This window comes from Haliotis cracherodii, unplaced genomic scaffold (genome assembly GCF_022045235.1).
Source record: "Haliotis cracherodii isolate W230 unplaced genomic scaffold, xgHalCrac1.p SCAF_4, whole genome shotgun sequence".
Taxonomy (NCBI): Eukaryota; Metazoa; Mollusca; class Gastropoda; order Lepetellida; family Haliotidae; genus Haliotis; species Haliotis cracherodii.
The window spans coordinates 5608304-5628623 of NW_027266297.1; the positions used below are offsets into that span (position 1 = coordinate 5608304).

The 20320-nt window shown below is 42.1% G+C and overlaps 3 protein-coding genes across 3 annotated transcripts; 1 reads left to right on the top strand and 2 right to left on the bottom strand.

The window, feature by feature from the left end:
- Positions 1-598: 598 nt before the first annotated feature.
- LOC139479108 (uncharacterized) lies at positions 599-3363 on the bottom strand. The gene is made up of 2 exons (XM_071261873.1): positions 3262-3363; positions 599-2290 (listed from the first exon to the last, which is right to left on the bottom strand). The coding sequence occupies exon 2, from the start codon at positions 2058-2060 to the stop codon at positions 981-983; it is 1080 nt and encodes a 359-aa protein (XP_071117974.1). The 5' UTR covers positions 2061-2290; positions 3262-3363; the 3' UTR covers positions 599-980.
- A 4534-nt stretch (positions 3364-7897) lies between these two features.
- On the bottom strand, positions 7898-9323 carry LOC139479179 (uncharacterized). The gene has a single exon (XM_071261985.1). It carries the CDS (start codon positions 9040-9042, stop codon positions 7960-7962), a length of 1083 nt encoding a protein of 360 aa, XP_071118086.1. The 5' UTR covers positions 9043-9323; the 3' UTR covers positions 7898-7959.
- A 4113-nt stretch (positions 9324-13436) lies between these two features.
- LOC139479834 (uncharacterized) lies at positions 13437-15641 on the top strand. Its single transcript, XM_071262728.1, has one exon. It carries the CDS (start codon positions 13549-13551, stop codon positions 15325-15327), a length of 1779 nt encoding a protein of 592 aa, XP_071118829.1. The 5' UTR covers positions 13437-13548; the 3' UTR covers positions 15328-15641.
- Positions 15642-20320: the final 4679 nt, after the last annotated feature.

Here is a 20320-nt window from a genome sequence, read left to right on the forward strand (position 1 = left end):
ATCGACAGGGCAGGACACCCGTTTCACCAACACCTGGTGTCATCTCAGTGTGTTTTAGGGTGTTCCGTGTGTAGTTTCTGCAGGTTTTTTAAACATGTGGAAAATAAAAGAAGCCATATATATATATATATATCACTGATTATTGTATTTCAGTTCCTACATAGCCAACAAAATCACCATGGGGTTACAATATGTTCCCAGTATCCCTTGACGGTTTTAAGAGGAGATTTTACGGATTGGGTGGTCTGGCACGGTGACTTGGTTGATTGCGTTTCATTGTACCCCGACGCCTGTATTGCTTGTTCCAGATTTGATTATTTACATGTTCAAAATATAGCTGAAATATTGTTGAGAAAGACGTTATAACGGCCAACAAAATGCGAAGAAATTATAAAAACACGCATGTTTGATAATCATATCTATAATATTTCTGGTAAATACGTAAAATGCATGTTACAAGATTTTAACAAGCTCCAAAATGTGTATTGATTGAAATAGCTTATATCAAAAACAAAACTATACCGAGTTTGCTTTTATGTCATTGATTATGAATTTTGTCTATTTAACTCTCACTCATTCCTGCAACAGTAATCTGTTGCTTGGTAATTTTGTGTAAAGATAAATTGGTACAATGAAGACTTGGGTAAGAAATGAATTTGCAACCACATAACCCCAACCATGTTTGAAATGTAAATTTGAGCCGGAAAAAAAGCAAAGCTTCTAAATCAAATTATATCTTTAAAAAAAGAAGCTTGTACAAATATTTTTTTGAGTGCTGATTAAGTGCTAGTACAGTTCATTTTTCGGGTATGGTATCGCTAACTTAAGAAATTATTTACTGAAAAAAATACATATAAGATCAACTTTGAGGTATAGTATATTAGACTAAAAGTAACAGACTGCTGGGTTCGTATACCCGACTGAGGACACTCTCGCTAGTAAAGAATCATAAGCTTGTAAATTCAATCACTTGTTAACAATCATTTCTTGATCCAGATCATATTATCTGGCCAGGCGGAATATTCTTCAACTTCGAGGAGGTCGTGAGCAGAGACGTCTGTGTAGGGCAGGAAGCCGTTCCTGGTGAGGAAGTTGGCGATCTCGCGCCCGTGAGGGGAGTGACGCTGAAACATCCACTCCATCATGATGTAACGGACGTCAAACGTTTGGAAGAACTGGGAGGCCCGACGAAACGCGTTCACCTCGTGACCTTCAATGTCCATCTTGATAAACACCTTCTTGAAGTCCACAACACGTACCAGATCATCCAACACTATCGAATCAACAATGGTGTCGTTGTCGTTACGTGTTGACTCAGATACGGGTTCGATCCTGGACCCGCCGACGTTGTACCGGTTGATGAGGACTTTGACAGGCGCCACGTGGTCGGAGACAGCGTTGAGAAGGAGCTGGACGTTGTTCCGGAGTCCGGCGTACGTGAGAGAGGAATGGAGCAAGAACAAGTTTGAACTGATTGGATCCACGGCAACAACCTTCCTCCCCATTAGAGCAGCGTACATCGTGTACATGCCGACATTACACCCGATATCAACTACGTGCATTCTGGGAATGGATGACAGAGCCGTTGCCATGGCAGCGAGAATATCCGGTTCCCAGGATCCAGTGTCCCGGATGTGAGATGAAATGAACTGATCTCGTTTGCTGTATACACAAAGACGAGTTCCATTCTTCATAGTCTTGAATGGAACACAACTTCTCCTGCCAACGAGTCTGTGTGGATTATATACATACAGTTTACCCTTCTTATTTCTCTTTCCTATCTTCTCAGCGTATTTTTTATCTTTCCCTTCTTTAAAGATGTGTTTGTTGAAATGCACACGGTTGATGTAGTCATCAAATGGTTCTGTGGGTTGGCGAAGTCGTGAGTCGTGGATGAAGTCCACGTAATCCTTTTCCTCCTTCAGGCGATGCTCCCAGTATCTCGCTCCCCCAGACCCTCCCCCAATAGATAAATATGTATACCACGCCAGCAGGAGCGCTAGTAGCGCCACGATCAGTATCGCCGCACAAGACGACTTCGTCATGGACCGCCGTATCATGATCTTCACCCTTGCCACAAACACAGGAACATGGAGTGGAGTTGGACAAGTATCACAGTGCCATTGATCACCCACTTCCTCGTCCAACAGTTCTCAGAACGGGCGATCCTTGATAAAGTAGCAATGTAAAGTCTGTACCTTTGTTCGTGGTATTTTCCGTTCATTGTAGTTTTGACTTGGGAACGATGGTGTTCACACTGAATATATCCTTGTTTAGAACATCGTAGAAGCTGAAACGTTTGAACAGATTGTTTAGACATGACGGAAAACTAGGGGGGGAATTAACTTGTGGAACAACAAGAAACATTTTACAAGTCGAATAATTAAGCCTAACACATACAGTTTCTGTGTTTTGCTTTATGTGTTTGTTGCTTAACGCCGAACTCAGCAATATTGCGGCTACATGACGGCGGTCTGTAAATAATTGAGTCTGCACCAGTCAAGACAGTGATTGAAATCATGAACATCGATCCACGCAATTGAGATACGATGACATTCATCAACCAAGTCATCAACCCGATCAAGCATGGTTTGTTGAAGTCCAGTGTATTCTAGGATGCCTTATCAACGCTGAAGTACATGATCAATACGGGTCTCCTTTAATGTGTAGTCGGATATTAAATATACCTCCTCCCTGTAAAATTTTGATCGGTATAGAATCAGGGCGACAACATTTATTTTGGGCCTATAGATGTTTTGTTTATTCAAACTGAATGAAGCGCCTTCAGAGTTACTTCCCTTTGCATAGCTGCGTGCTTCGCGTGCCTTGAGGAAATCTATCAACTAGCTGGGACGGAATTGATGTGTTTTATCGCTGTGTTTTCTTCTTAACCCTGAGTTTAATGAATGCTAGCTTTGTCTACTATATTCCGAGGCTTCTACCACAAAATTGCATTTGTTTTAATAGGCCTGGGGCAAAATATGGCCAGTGGATACAACACTTCCGCATTGTGATAGGGAATCAGGCAGGGAGGCACATTTAGCCCCAGTAACTTCGATAAATGGACTATTATATACCCTGTAACAATAGTTTAAAGCATGATTATAATTTTTTTCCTCATTTCTTTCAACAGTGAAAAATCCGAAATACACGTGTCATAATGTAAACAACTGAATAAACATACTATTGCCGATAGCTGTTCAACTGCTATGTGTGCAATACTACACTGCTGATACAAATGAATGTAATCTCTGTTCCTACCTTTGGGGTTAATGTTGAAGCCCCACCTCCTGCTAGACCCCCTCCTGATACCCAGGGACGGGGCTTGTCCCTCATCCTGTCTCCTGCATATGACAGTACATACGGTAGCCGAGTGACCTTGACATACGGCATTCAGTCAGATTACCGTCCACAGCCCAGGTGTGTCACCTGATAGCGACAGATAACACAGGTGGCTATTGTGCAGTCCCTGGCTCTATACAACTGAGGTATTGTTACTATTTACTGGAGTTTCTATAGGAAGGATGGGAATGAATGCTGACACTCCAAAATGTTCCCATCAATGAGGATGCCTGAATTGTTCAGGAGGTTCGAATCTGACACGACAGCCATATTCAAAACCCAATTGTGGCCATTATTCGTCCAGTTATTGTTTTATATGTACAGTAAACTACGGTTCAATACAACGAACTCAAAGGGGCCACTAATTTTAGTTCGTAATATCCGTAGTTCGTTATAAGCATATATACAGCATATGTATATCTAACAGACGGGACCCAAAAGAGTTCGTTATATCCGCCAGTTCGCTGTAAGCGCGTTCGTTATAAACGTAGTTTACTGTATTTAAATTTGATACGTGGGGAGTTTGTAGTTGGGGTTAATTTGTGTGTTCTTACTTTTGAGTGGGCGGTCGGGTAGCCTAGTGGTTAAAGCGTTCGCTCGTCACGCCGAAGACCCGGGTTCGATTCCCGACATGGGTACAATGTGTGAAGCCCATTTCTGGTGTCCCCCGCCGTGATATTGCTGCAATATTGCTAAAAGCGGCGTAAAACCAAACTCACTCACTCACTCTTACTTTAGAGTTATTGTAAATACTGATCTTGATTTTACCTTTGTATTTTGATCATATTCTTTAACGTCTTCTTCTACCCTGAAGCTGCTTGTCTACTTCAAAAAATGGAATCTTTACTAAGGTCGTACATGTTATAACCCTGCTCAATAAGAGTCATTTCACGTTCTTTGAAATAGTCATAGAAAGGTCAGGCTTAATTGTACCCCAAAAGTTGTGAGATGTACACACTAATGGCGGAAGCTGCTGGAACACTGTTCCACGCGAAGGGGAAGTCAGTGAAGTCGGTGATGTCTTAGCTCTTGGCATAAAATGGATGATAAACTGACGTCCAAAAGAAACTTTACCAACTGAAAATATAAATTTCAGACAAAGTATAAAATTATTTTCGATGAAGTGTATCTAAAACACATAACCTAAATCAACAGTAATGTATGCAGAAAATGTTAATCGTCTGTTACGTGTTTGCGAGACAACACGCGAGTGAAAAACTCGTGCACCACGGACAACTGCAAATGCACGTGCGGGTAAGGGTATAAAACGATTGCAACGGCAAGTCAGACATCCACAGTGATAAAAAAAATACAAAAGAAGTGCCACGACTCACAGTCGAACAACGTGAACGAGCCTTGGGTATGGTACAGATGGGAGCCACCCACGCCCATATTGCACGAACCTTCGGTTGCTCCCGTGTTGCCGTTACCAACTTGATGCAACGTTACGAATAGGGCGGACCGCTGACAGGCTAAGAACAGGCAGGCCAAGGGTGACCACGCCCCATGATGACCGGTACTTGCGTACCTTGCACCTCCGAAATCGCTTCCTGACAGTGACGTCATAGGCGACAAATGCCTTAGGTTACAGGGTTAGTCGACAGACAGTTGACAGGAGAATCAGCGCTTTTAGACCATACAGATGACAGCTATTGACAGCGCAACATCGTCGTCCCCGATTGAGATGGGCCCGGACTGTACGACGTTGGCAACGACCTGACTGGCAGGGGTTGTCTTCACTGACGAAAGTCGATTCTGCATTCACGTGTTTACCGCCGAAGAGGTGAACGAACGGCGGCGGGTTGCGTGCAGGAGGTCGTACCATATAGTGGAGGGAGTGCCATGGTGTGGGGAGGGATCTGTGGGCAGGAGAGGACACCGCTGGTCATCGTTGACGGAAATTTGACAGCTCAGCGTTACATGGATAACATTCTTCGTCCAGCTCCAACAGCAGCCACGTGGTGTCATTTATCAGCATGACAACGCTAGAGCCCATACAGCCAGAATTGTCACTAACTTCCTCGCAGCCAACAACGTCAACGTCCTGCCGTGGCCTGCACGCTCACCCGACATGTCCCCCGTAGAACACCTCTGGGACTTGATGGATCGTCGTGTTCGACAACGACCACACTCTCCAGCCAACCGGCAAGAACTGATCTTGGCCCTCCAAGAAGAATGGCGTCAAATCCCACGTCACCTCATCAGACGACTGACTTTTTCTGTGCGTCGAAGATTTTTGCGTGTGTTGAGGCATTTGGTGGTCACACACGCTACTAATGACTTGTTATTGAACGTGAGCGATTGTTTATGTACTCTGCCTATTGTCCATGATTCTGAAAGCTCGAGTTTTGTACCACACCCAACTTTGGGGGGTTCTGACGTCATTCTCGGTCGCGGTATGATTGTCATTTTCAGTTTTGATTATGTTGATATATTGATCTTCTCAATACACTTTACTTCATGCATGTATGTTTTGTTGTTTTTGAGCAAGAGTGATTTCAAACTCTGGTAAAAAAAATGTTGGACGTCAGTTTATATTGTCAGTCTTAATCTTAATGCACAGATCTGATAGGAGACAGATTCCACTGGTCTCTTATACGTATAGTTCTGGTGGGTACATCAATGAAACAAAAGAAGCTATTTGATCAGATCACCACAAAAATAAAGCCATCCAAGTCATTAATTAACAATATCACAAGTTGTATAATGATCAATAAAGATTCATTTTCTCAACACCTACAAAGAAGAACGCCAGTTTTTAAGCGCCAAGCGTACGTAATAACATATCTATGCTGAAAACCGTTGTTTAAATGTTTTAGCTCCTAAATACAAACATCAACTCGTTCCTTGTCCGATAACTTTCCTTGTCCGAAAAAACATGTTTAGGATTGTGTTTAAACCTTAATATGTTAATCTGTTTGGAAGATATTATTATAATATGACGCAGTGAGAGATCACTTCAAAACGGTATTAGCTTCAGACTTCAGCCTCGCACAACGACCAAGATTTTTTTTCTGACCTCTGCATGATCTAAGCGACCTTTTGATAAAACTTCTCCGAGGTTCCTCTTAAATGAAATACTGTTCAAATCGGCCTTAACCCCGACAAACGCTCACGTACACACAAGGCTAACCAACGTCATATACCCATTGATACAACTGTAGATCTGCTGTAAACATTTCTCAGTATATTCCAACGTTTCCTTAAATGGATTACAGGAAATCACGAAGTCACGAAGTGATTTCATGTTTGTTTATCTGTTGTTTAAAGCCGCATTCGGCAATATTTTAGCTATATGACGATGGTCTGTACACAATCGAGTCTAGATTGGGCAATCCAGTGGTTGACGTCATGAGCATCGATCTACGCAGATTGGATACGATGATATCCATAAGGTCTGTGAGTCTGCCCACCCGATCCCGTTAGTCGCCTCTACGACAAGCATGGGTTGCTGAAGACTAATACTTGGATCTCCTCCGGACGGGGAAATTGATATCAACAAGGTATTTATTTCTCTGAGCGTGTGCGTATTGGTGTGTGGGTCTGTGGTCTTATGAAATATGAACAAGAGATCACAACTTATAACTGATAATTTTATTTCATTTTGTAAAAACCCAACATAGTATAGTTTTAATACAACGCTGAACACATAGACATGTATTTTCACATTATATTATTTATAGTAAATATTTAGGAAGCGATAACATGTGTATTTTGTGCATTTTTCCAAATATAAGAGTATAAAAATCATCATATAAATGTATAATATATAGAGAAACATAAATATCTAAAATGCGTGTAACAACAAGATATAAAGGCGATAACACGAGGTCAAACTTATTATCGCTTAGACATGTCAACTCTTTGTATTATTTCAAATATATAATAAATGATCCACACACAATCACCTTGTGTTTACGCAATACCAACACGTCTCGTGTATACGCAACTAAATCATAAAAATAAGGAAAAATCTTAACAAGAAGATTTATTTATAATGAAGGGCCTTAAATGTTTTACGAAATAACACAATAACGCGCTCCTAATATACTGTCATGGAGAAATATTTAAAAGTCTTTGTTGAAAGTCTACTTATATTTTAACATCACACACAGTTTAAATCGTGTTCACGGGCGGCCCAGTCGTCTAATGCGCCGCAATTCGCTGTGCAGAGTTGCGCCCCTTGGACACGCCAGTAACAAATGAACGTTGGTTCGAATCCCGGTTCGCCCCGATTATGTTTCCAGGTTTGTCAGCACCATACCCGTGCTCGTGCGTGTCACCAAAGTGGTAAACTCTGAGACCTGCATAACTTCGGGCTTTCCTCCCACATTAAGCTGACACGCCGTGATATAACTGGAATACTGTTGAAATCGGTGTTAAATAATACTCACTCTCTCACAGTTTAGATCACAATGTTTACACGGTTAACACCCATTGAGAACAGACCATTGCCATGGAAGTTAAAAAACCTGTTATTAAGGACACCGACGAATACTATAGAGATTACAACATTCGTACAGTTAACACCCAACATATCACTGAGAATACTCTGAATACTCTGACTATTAACGAATAATGCATACAAACCCACTGGCTGATCCTACTTTACAATAGTCATCTCTTGATCCAGATCATATTATCTGGCCAGGCGGAATATTCTTCAACCTCGAGGAGGTCGTGAGCAGAGACGTCTGTGTAGGGCAGGAAGCCGTTCCTGGTGAGGAAGTTGGCGATCTCGCGCCCGTGAGGGGAGTGACGCTGAAACATCCACTCCATCATGATGTAACGGACGTCAAACGTTTGGAAGAACTGGGAGGCCCGACGGAACGCGTTCACCTCGTGACCTTCAATGTCCATCTTGATAAACACCTTCTTGAAGTCCACAACACGTACCAGATCATCCAACACTATCGAATCAACAATGGTGTCGTTGTCGTTACGTGTTGACTCAGATACGGGTTCGATCCTGGACCCGCCCACGTTGTCTTTATTGACGAGGACTTTGACAGGCTCCACGTGGTCGGAGACAGCGTTGAGAAGGAGTTGGACGTTGTTCCGGAGTCCGGCGTACGTGAGAGAGGAATGGAGCAAGAACAAGTTTGAACTGATTGGATCTACGGCAACAACCTTCCTCCCCATTAGAGCAGCGTACATCGTGTACATGCCGACATTACACCCGATATCAACTACGTGCATTCTGGGAACGGATGACAGAGCCATTGCCATGGCAGCGAGAAGATCCGGTTCCCAGGATCCAGTGTCCCGGATGTGAGATGAAATGAACTGATCTCGGCGTCTGCTGTATACACAAAGACGAGTTCCATTCTTCATAGTCTTGAATGGAACACAGCTGCTCCTGCCAACGAGTCTGTGTGGATTATATACATACAGTTTACCCTTTTTGTTCCTCTTTGATATCTTCTCAGCGTAAATTTTATCCCTCCTTTTTATAAAGTTATGGTAATTGAAATGCACAGGGTTGATATAGTCTTCAAATGATTCCGTGGGATGATGAAGTCGTGAGTCCTGGATGTAGTCTACGTAATCATGTTCCTCCTTCAGACGATTCTCCCAGTATCTCGCTCCCCCAGACCCTCCCCCAATAGATGAATATGTGTACCACGCCAGCATGAACGCCAGTAGCGCCACGATCAGTATCGCCGCACAAGACGACTTCGTCATGGACCGCCGTATCATGATCTTCACCCTTGCCACAAACACAGGAACATGGAGTGGAGTTGGACAAGTATCACAGTGCCATTGATCACCCACTTCCTCGTCCAACAGTTCTCAGAACGGGCGATCCTTGATAACGGGAGGTGAAAGTTTGTGTCTTGCACTGTTCGTGAAAACATCAGTTCTTTTATTCTTCAGTTGTATGTACATCATGTACGTCATTACAGTAGCTTATATTGTGGCCCTCTCCGGAATTGACAGTGTTTGTTATCACAGGGAATGTCCTTGTTTAGATCAGTATAGAAGCTGAAACATAAAGAATATATTGTATTTTTATTACCCTCCCCTAGAGCCTGTTATACGTTTTCGTGGCCCTCCGCTAATTCCCTCTGACCCACCCACCCCTATAATAAATGTCCGGTCAGTTTTACCTCATGGGTCTATCTTCGTTATAAAAGATTCTGCAAATCATGTGCGTGTCATGAAGAAACATGAGATTGTCGGATACAGAGCTCGGTATCCCGCGTCCCAAAAGTGCACTCTCATGTGGTATTCCGGATACCCCCTCAACCCACCCTAAAAACAGTTTCAGTTTCTAATGTCTTAATAATGACGACACAAATTATTCCGTCTCTCATAAAAATCCCAGATACGGAAGGTCTTGCCGCGTTACGGGATTTTACGAGATGAACTTATCTGTGTACACCCCTTGTACTGGTATTCGGTTTTAAATAGCCCCGCTCGTGAGACATATATAACGAATTTATCATTACGAGTTCACATAGATATTTTCGGTGAAATATTTAATGTGTCACAGCTCGATCTCTCATTTGACCGCTCTCAGTACTACGATAACTCCCAGTGCCCACAGGGTCAGTTGTGACGTAACAAGCCAATGACGTTACATCATACATTATGACGTCATGCAATCCGTCTAGGGGTATCCGGTAGCTAGATTATTTAACGAGTGTTGATAATGTGTTTTATAGCTAAAATGGATAGAACTATCATTAAACTGCCCGCATGTTATCAGAAATCGGCGGGCCACTGTAACTTGATAATGCCCTCATATTGCTTGACGAAGGGCCATTATCACGCCCGTTGTTAGGTGACGTCATAGGGTAGGGGTAGTGACGTCATATGGTTTGCTCTATGACGTTTCCATATTTATAAAAGTGGGTCAGTGACATTCGTGTCGATTGCAGTAAATGTTTCAAAACCGACATTGTTGTTTCTATTTATATGATAACAAATTTAATCCACTTTAGCTATAATAGCGGTAACGCTCTTTTTCAGGGCATTATCATTTGCAGAAGCCCTCGGTCTTTTCAACTGCCCTCCTTCGTCAGGCAGTTAATGGAAGACCTCGGCCTTCTGCAAATGATAATGCCCTGAAAAATAGCGTTACCCTTATAGTAACAGGGAAAATATGGGGCGGTTTTATTGTCCCGATTTTTTGGCCGACAGTCATTGTATCAAAGTCGCACACGGGAGGCACAAACGTCGCCATCCTTTGTAAAGGCCCTATTAACTCTATCCACTTGACCACGGAGGCGGTCTGTTCCAAGAGGCGGTGATGAGATGGCCAGAGGTTGACGTCACAAGTTTCCCTGATAATATGACATATGCCTGATTGACCAATTTCTGCTGAATGTTAGAGGTGTAACTTCTGTATTTAGTAAACTAACGAAAGGTAGATATGAATTTTAAGTACCAAATGTAATACATTCGAGCGGCTATATGTACCAGCGTGTGCAGTGTACGTACATTACCAGAACTGGATGAAAAATACGTGTAGATGTAATATTTAAAGCGCTATTGACCAAGGACACAGTTAAATATAGTCCCTCGCAGTCACCCGACTATCGATTCCAATCCGGATATTAGCCACCTGATCAATTCTCAATGATGATGTTTCTCCCTAAGAAAATGGACATTTCTTGAAAAGCGCACTTTACAATTTTTCTCATTACTGTTTGTAATATTCCTTATCGCAGGAATTTCTTGTTTTAACTTTATAAGTATTAGCCCACATGTTTCTATCTTCGTTAATTAATCATCGCCATATTTCGTGATTCTGGTGGCGAAGACTACAGAACATATTCATCTATACATGGTGCATGTATTCAATCACTCAGACTATACCCTGACAAATGGGAACATCCAATATGGCGGTCAAGGTTTCGCGCATAACGAACGACGGAGGTAATGAACAAATGTCAGCACAACACCGTTGTTTACTAAACTATGTTTCCGTGTTTTCAAAGCATGTCCACTTTATTCACTTTCTAATACGGTACTCGAGTATCTCAACAATACCGATCCCACTTTATATAGTCTAGTCGGATATAAAATACTGCCACCTGCAAACTTTTGAGAGCAAAAGAATCCGACAACATTATTTTAGGCCTCGAGTCGTTTTGTGAAACTAATTGAAGCGCCTTCAGAGTTGCTTCCCTTTGTACAGCCGCTGGCTTTGTCTGCCTACGGCAAAATTGTAAACTGGAAGGAAATTGATCGGTTTTAACGTAATCTACTTCTTAATCCAGAGTTACCTGAATGCTGGCTTTGTCTACAATATACCCGGGCTTTATACTGTAATACGTCACCTGTGTTTATCGGCCTGGGGCGCAATATCATTGTTAATGGTCGCAACACATTTTACTTCCGCATTGTATGATGGAATCAGGCAGGGAGACACATTTAGCCCCGATACGTTCGATACACGGACTTTTATCCAACATGTATCGATCATTTGAAGCATGGTTATATATAGTTTACATATGTCTTACCATAATGCAATATCTGAAATACACATGCATTATTATAATGCAGCAGCTGCAAGATTGTAACGTGTGCAACACTCTACTGCGGATACAAATGAATGCAAATCTATCATGATCTCTGTACATACCTTGGCGGTTGACGTGGAGGCCCCACCCCCTGCTAGACCCCCTCCTGATCCCCTGGGACGAAGCTTGTCCCCCCATTGTGTCTCCTGCATATAACAGTACATACGGTAGCCGAGTGACCTTGACATACGGCATTCAGTCCGATTAGCGTCCCTAGCCCAGGTGTGTCACCTGATAGCGACAGCTCACACAGATAGTTATTATGCAGCTGGCTGTGTGCTATTTAAAACTCATATATTGTTTTAAGAACTGTTGACATTTGCTCTGCTTTATTCACGTTGAAAGATAATTTCTGAAACACATCAATTAAAAATAACGTAATTAAAATGAAGACGAGGGCCGGGAGGGGGTGGGGGTATATTTATTGTTTTAGGGGACTGGATGAAACTGATAATCTTTCTGGTCTAGTAAAGCGTCCGGAGAGAGGAAAGTTGGGTATTCATGTTAAACTGCAACATGGTATCTCAGTGGGCTAGCAATATAAAATCGGCATTAGTCGGGACTAGTACAAGCAGTCACACGCACGCACACACACACACACACACACACACACACACACACACACACACACACACACACACACACACACACACACATACACACACACGTGCATGCACGTCGCTATAAAAGTGCAATAATCCTGGACGCGACGTTAAACCCGATTTCACCTCACCTCACCTCACCTCTTGAGAATGGTTATTCAGTCATAAACTCGGAATATCAATATTAATATCTTGTTGAATTTAGCTTTCATTGTTTTCCTTCTTGTCGAGTTTTTTATGATAAATAAGTAAGATTGGTAAATAAGAACTGTGAAACCTCGTTAGACCAGACTCCGCTAATCCTGAAACCCGTGTACCGGAGATTACTGCTAGGAACACTCGCACGTCTATAAGTTGAATTAATCCGTACCCATAATTCGTTAATCCGGTTGTTCATCCGTAAGATTTCAATTGCACTGCTACCGTCCGGGTTAACAAGGTTTCGTTATCCAACAAAAGAGTAACATTTTTATCATGTGAAAATTATTACCAGTTTTGGTTATTCGGCTATTTATAAAAGGGTGCATTAAATACGAAGAATGCACAATGTTATTAGAGACCCGGCTATTCAAACCTATCCCAAATGTATGTTTTCCCCCTCTCTGGTGCATTCCGAATGCATTAAAACCTATTTTTGGAGCTCATTTCAAATTACAAGTTTGTCGTTAAATTTAGTTGTTTTGCTTGTATAAAGGTAATGTGAGATGTCATTATTTTATAATAAATTGGAGACCGCTGCAGTCTAGCAGCTTATATGAACAACGGATGCTAAAATATTGCAATAAAGCATGTCCCTTTGCCATCATTGATTTCAAGGACGATATTCTTAAGTAGCGGTGTCATCTGTCAGAGAGTCTCGGCTTTTGTATTGACTCTATTCATCCCCGCCATCTGTGGCTTTTCCAGTTACTTTTATTGACACAAGACATTCACTAGCTCGTGACACACAGCAATATTTCAACATTAATGGACTGTGGTGCACGAGTCGTTCGTAAAGTCAAAGGATATTTTTTTCTCTGGATATTTAGCGAGATCGTACTTATCATATTACCAGATGGAGCGATCAGTTAACCATGGAGAAGTTTAAAGATGTGTCTTATAAACGGCTAGAAGAAGGAAAAGACAAAGACAACACCGATATGCGTTGCTTGAAAAGGGTGGTGGTGATACTGGTGATAGCGTGTGTAGCGTTGCTGTGTTTCGTCGCGTATTCGGTTGGAATAAAGAGTTCCCCGGACGTGGAACAGACAGAACAGTCTGGCCAGAACGTTGGGGCAGTTGGAGTGGTACAACAAGCGGGAGACAGCATAGAAAAGGATGATCAACAGAAGGAAGGGCTACAGAAGGATGTACAACAGAAGGAAGGGCTACCGAAGGATGTACAACAGAAGGAAGGGCTACAGAAGGATGTACAACAGAACGATGGGCTACAGAAGGATGTCGAGGAACCCGGAGAGCTACACGAACCCCAACTCGTTCCTTCATATTCAAACGGGTCAAATGAATGGCATGAGCATGATTCCTCGCGGAAAAATACCAATGCCCAAACTGCCACTCCTAACAATTCTCAGAATCTGACAGCTGCTAACGCTCAGGCCGATCAGAATAAGACACGGGAACAGTTTATTAAAGAAATTAGAGAAGATTTACTCAAACTTAAACATCAAATGAAGGCTAAGGGCAAACATGCGGAAGTAACCTCACAGAAACCGAAACCTACACGTCCTTCTACGACAAGTTATCACATGCCTAAGAATGTTTCATTGCCAGCAGATCCGCATCCAGAGATAACTAAACAACAACTCCACGCTCGACTCAACATGGTCTTGTCTGACATCAGGAACGACATTGGCGATAGAAGGTCTTTGCAGGCGACACTGCAGTTCCTTCAGCGAGCTATCCAGGTGATCGAGCAGAAGGAGCTTGCTGCGGATCTTGCGGCGGAGGGACAGACCCTTCCCACACTACCCCCAGGCTGGAAGGAATTTACGACCCCCACTCTCAAGAACCCCCGTGTTAAAGACATGATGAAGACACTGGGGACCACACCGCATAAGCTCGACAAGTATGACCTTGCCAAACCATACGAATGGGACTTCCGGTGTGTGTTCCTCAAGGTGCCAATGAAGCATGAGCCAATGATTTGCATCAATGATCCCGAGTTTGATAAACCGATGTCCAGCTCCCTGGCCGAAACTGGACAATATGAAGCTAAAATGGTTGGGTTCTTCCTTGAGATTCTTCACTCGGATATTACGTTACAAGCAGTAGACTTAGGAGCCAACATTGGGTTGTATAGTTTAGCAGCGGCCGCCATCGCCAGACCCGTGTTGGCAGTAGAACCAAACGTACAAAATATTCGCCCTTTCCACAAATCAGTCAAAATGAACGGGTTCCAAAGGCTGGTGACGCTCGTCACAAACTGTCTGTCCGACCGATACAAACTCGTGCAGCTAGTCTACAACAAGATGGGTAACCTTGGTGATACGAAAACTGTCGAGGTTGTGGAATCGATGCTGAAGAATGATATCGTTTCTGCTGAGGATGTCGTGCGGACCGTCGAACTGGATGACCTTATTCCGGCCATGACCTTCAAGAGAGCAATTGTCAAGGTCGATGTCCAAGGAGACGAAGTCCGGATGTTCCGTGGTGCGCAGATGTTCTTCAAAAATATTCACGTGCGTTACGTACTAATGCATTGGTTTTACATGGACGATCCAGTTGGATATAACTATATTTACGGATTTCTGAAAGACAGAAACTATTTGCCTAACTACTCCCCACACGGGAGGGTTATCAGTGAGGAGGCCATGAAGGAAGACCAATCAATCGTTGTATGGATCAAATTCTGACCAGCCCTCTCGTTCAATGGATGTGTCACTGTGTGAAATGTTGAATAAATGTGTTCCTGTTGCAAGAATTCATCAATTCATGGCATGAAGGATCCCAAGCTAGAGGGATGTTGACAGACAGTTCACGGAATGGTGTATTTTGCAGACAATTCGTCACCACTCGGCCTTTTCAGTAACTGCATGGAACATCGATCAATGTTATTATTGTTATGATTGTGCGAAAAAACGGCTATCTAATGTCATTTAGCGTATCGATAAAAGTCCTTTGGACAATTACCCACTCCTTAATATTTTGTGTTTATAAAAGCAGGTTGTATCTTTAGAGCAAAGTGACAGTCACAAGCGTTTCACCACTTTACATACTAGAATGGATACATAAATGGAAACTGTGTTCTATTTATAGAAAACTCACGTAACTTATGTATAGGTACATGTGGCACAACAATTTGACTATGGTTTTCGCTATGTTCGTTTGCGCGAGGGGCGGTCGGGTAGCCCAGTGGTTAAAGCGTTCGCTCGTCACGCCGAAGACCCGGGTTCGATTCCCGACATGGGTAAAATGTGTGAAGCCCATTTCTGGTGTCCCCCGCCGTGATATTGCTGGAATATTGCTAAAAGCGGCGTAAAACCATACTCACTCACTCACTCGTTTGCGCCAAGACAGAACCAACTTGACAAAATGGCCGCGAGAGGATATCGAGTCACCATTCGGCATTAACTAAACTGAAATAACTTTGGAATAAGTGCGTGAGTGAGTATGTTTTTTTTGCCGCTTTTAGCGATATTCAATGTCACGGAGGGACACAAGACATTGTATTCGCATGCTTGTACTCCTGGAAGGAATCATACCGAGGAAATCGGCTAGGTGAGCGAACGCTGACCACAAGGCCAGCCCACCACCGCTTGTAGAATAGGACGACAATGAGTCAAAAGTTTCTTAGACTTAAGCTAATCCTCACCAAAACAATTCCACCTTTAGTGATTATCGGGGTTAGGTCTGTCAAGACAAGGTGAAGTGAGGTTAAATGGGGTTCAATATTGCGTCCAAGATTACTGCACTTATAAAGCGACGTGTGTGCACATGTGTGTGTGGCCGCTTGAACTTATCCGGACTGATGCCGATTTATAGTGCTAGCCCACTGACATACCATGCCGCTGTTTAACATGAATACCCCACTCAGACACAGTATACTGATTGTGTAGCCCCTTTCCTTGTAGCCCCTTTATGAGAACGCCAAGCAGGGTAACAACAAGTACCACCTTTTAACCTCTTTTGGTATGACGCGTCAAGACAAGGATGTTTTTCTCATCCTCCTCTTATCCTTCACTTGATCTGACAATGATTTTCTCCCATTATTGCAAAAACCATATCATTTGCAAACTAGATTCCCGTATTGGGGGAGGAGGTGCTCTGTATGTTCTTCTTGTTGTTAAAAGGATTATTTAACTACGAAAGTGTAATGGTGTCACTTTAGTAGCATTTATAAGTTTGGTTTTTTTAATCGAAATTTTGAGTATTTATCTTGTTACTTCAATTATTTTCAAACAACAAAATTCCTGGGTGGGGGGGTATCAGAACTTCGATTATTTTCTCGTCACTTCTATTACTTTCGAATTCGAAATTTCGAAAAATGAACCGAATTAAGAACATTAATCGAACTAAATAATTTTTCTAAATAACTACAGCTGAAATTACTAGAATGTAATGAATTGACGAGAAAATAATTGAAATTACAGTGACAATCGAAATTTCGATGGAATATTTTTTTTAAATATTCGAAATAACGAGAAATGAAGTATGTTGCTATCAATTAGTGTTTCCATTGGGCTTTCATACATAATGGTGTTCTATAGTGTGTGCTCCTTTCAGAGTACTCGCCGTGAAACTGTGATAGATTCTTCGCTGAGACGAAAGTGGGCAGGACAACACAGCCTCATCTGTTCATCCATCATTATCAGCTGTTTTATAGTAGTATATATCCATATATCCTGATTTACTTCTCTCTTTATATGTATACTAGTACTTTAGTATACTTTATACACCATCTATCGACCATTGTGTTATGTCTGCGAAAACTGTCATACAATTGTAATATTTATTCTTATAAATTGTTTAATGAGAGTATTTGTAAAGACTCCTGATCTAAAGTAAGACAAAAGAATGTTAAAATTTTGGTGAGGACGCATCGAGGATTCGAACCCTTCATCATAGGATCATAGAATCGTGACACGTCCAAGGGACGCAACTCTGGGCCATCGTCCGAACAAATATCGCGGTATATTCGTACATTATCAAGTATCTCATGGGATAGTCCAAGCCATCCGTTCATGGTACAGCATGAATAAATATTATAATACATCTCGTGACGATGACGTAATGAGGTTTGTTTACAGCAGTTTGTGTAATTCTTTGTAAAAACCATTCGCTTATCACACAGGAACATTGGTCAGTAAATACAATATGTACCTCCTATATGGAAGTACTTACATATTTTATTAACTGACCAATAACGCGTTTCCGTGGCTTATCATCTCACTCGCTTACTGTATTACGTACCCGTGGAGATCCGGGTTATAAAAGGTCTTCATCAACCCATGCTTACCGAAAAAAGGCGACTGTGCTTGTCATAAATGGCGACTGACGGGATCGAGTGGTCAGGTTCGCTGACTGTGTTGATATTGATATTGCTGTCTGTGGCGTTAAACAACAAACGAACAAAACTGAATTACTAAACCTGAAGTCAGTGCTTTATTGTCAACCTTCTGTTAACACCATGGATCACGGAACCAAGGACAGCATCCACCGCTTTCAAGGGTATGCTGTAGTATTTTAAGAAGAAATGTAGGAATATTTCTTGTATATTGATTCAAAGACAATATTAGATTTAAACACACACAAAATCCTCTTTCTTTTCCGTATACGGAAGCTCTTGCATACATTGCCAGGAAACTTTCGCTACGAATTGATGCAACATCGCCATCACATACTGCCTGGCCAGAGAAAGTAGGCACCCATGTTTGATGGTGGCTAAACAAGAAGCAAAGGAGAAATGGTTATTCGATGGTGATGTATTATTTCATTAATAATAATCATGATCATCATCATCATCTCATCAATGAGTATCTCACAACTGGTGACGTGCACATGGCGTCTCAAGGAACATGGGGTCGCAATTTCACAGTACACGGTGTTGAGCAGAGTGAAACAGGTATTGTCAAATGTATGCTATATTTTGCCCGGCAGTCACGTTGTACGGCCCGCCTATATAACCAGAGAAGGATATAATGTTCGATATTTTGTCGATTTCCTTTTATATCTCCATAGTATTCGCTCAAGTCGGGTTATGTTACCAAAATATTATCCTTGACTTATGCTGCAAGTGTTTGAATAGCAAATGAGAAATTGTCAGCATCAGTCGATGCCATCCTGCCGCAGCTGTGAGTGACTCGCTTCAGCCTAAACAGCTGTGTGGAGATATAATTCTTTTCTCTTCTATAATAATGTCATTCCAGAATAATTGACCCGTATGTATGCCGACGTGACACGGACGTTGACAATTGACTTGCGATGCATTATCCGTATTTCTTCACATGAAAGGTCATCTTCCCGAGGCAAGAGAGTTAACTGACTTTAAAAGTCCAGTTTCCACCCTTGCCGAACTATGCTGGAATAACTGGGCTCGATCGTAGCGCCACCAGTGGCTATTACCAATTATGTCCCTTCTAAGCCTCTCGTAAGGACCAATCAGATTCCACCTCTCGAATCACTTGCATTTGCTTCACACAAAATGGTTGCGCTCGGTCAGGACGATCTGATCGATAATCAACATCTATGTTGTGATAAAACGGGTCTTACATCGCGAAATGCATCAAATCACGTAGGCACCTTGATTAAAAACATGAGAAGATTTTGAAAATATCTGCTGACATCGAGTTGGTGGTGCACATGCTTTGCAAATCCTGCAATCGACCGAAATCTGCACGACAGTTTACGAACCGAATTTCAATTTCGGTGCGCGATTTTTATTGGACTATGCATAGACTCATTAGTCCAGCCACAATGTAACTCCATGATACCAGCCTAGTTCGGCAAGGGTGGAAACTGGACTTTTATAGTCAGTTAACTCTCTTGCCTCGAGAAGATGATGAAAGGTGCGATGTAGCTGTATCTCTAGGCATCCGAGGATTGATCCGTATGTCTGTCACAGATGTTGGTTTAAGACACAATTTCACGATTTTAGAGATAACAGATATACAGTATTTTAAGTCATTAATATAATATTCGTTTTTCAAAACATCAAATATGCGAACACAATCATGTTATATTTAGGATAACACTTTCTAGGTAAAGTACCAAGGGTTACTCAAAGTACGTGATCTAGACTACCAGTTGTCGGACTTTCATTTTGTGGAAGCCTCAGTGGCTGAGTGGGTTAGATCGCTGACTTTGTGTGCTGGCGATTAGGTGCCTCACTCTGGCAGTGTGGGTTCGAATCCCGGACGGGACTCAACCCAAACAAGTACGGGAATCTGTACCTATACTCAGAAAGTGTTACCCCAAAAATAACATGTGTTACATTTGACCACTTTCTTAATGGCATTGTGTGTTCATCAAATATGCTATCTGTATTCAAGATATCGTATACACTAGCCGGAAGTCTGGACATCAGCTGTATATCCAGGTCTATGCTCAAACTTTCAACATGAACCACAAATACCTGGTAATATGGTGTAAGCTCTGCGGAGGCATTATCAGTTGGAGGTAGTGTACGAGTAATATAGTAAAAGCTTTAAGGCGGTATTATCAGTTGGATGTATTGTATAACTCCGGTACCCAGTAATATAGTAAAGCTGTATGGCGGTATTATCAGTTGAAGGTATTGTATAACTCCGGTACCCAGTAATATAGTAAAGGTGTATGGCGGTATTATCAGTTGGATGTATTGTATAACTCCGGTACCCAGTAATATAGTAAAGGTGTATGGCGGTATTA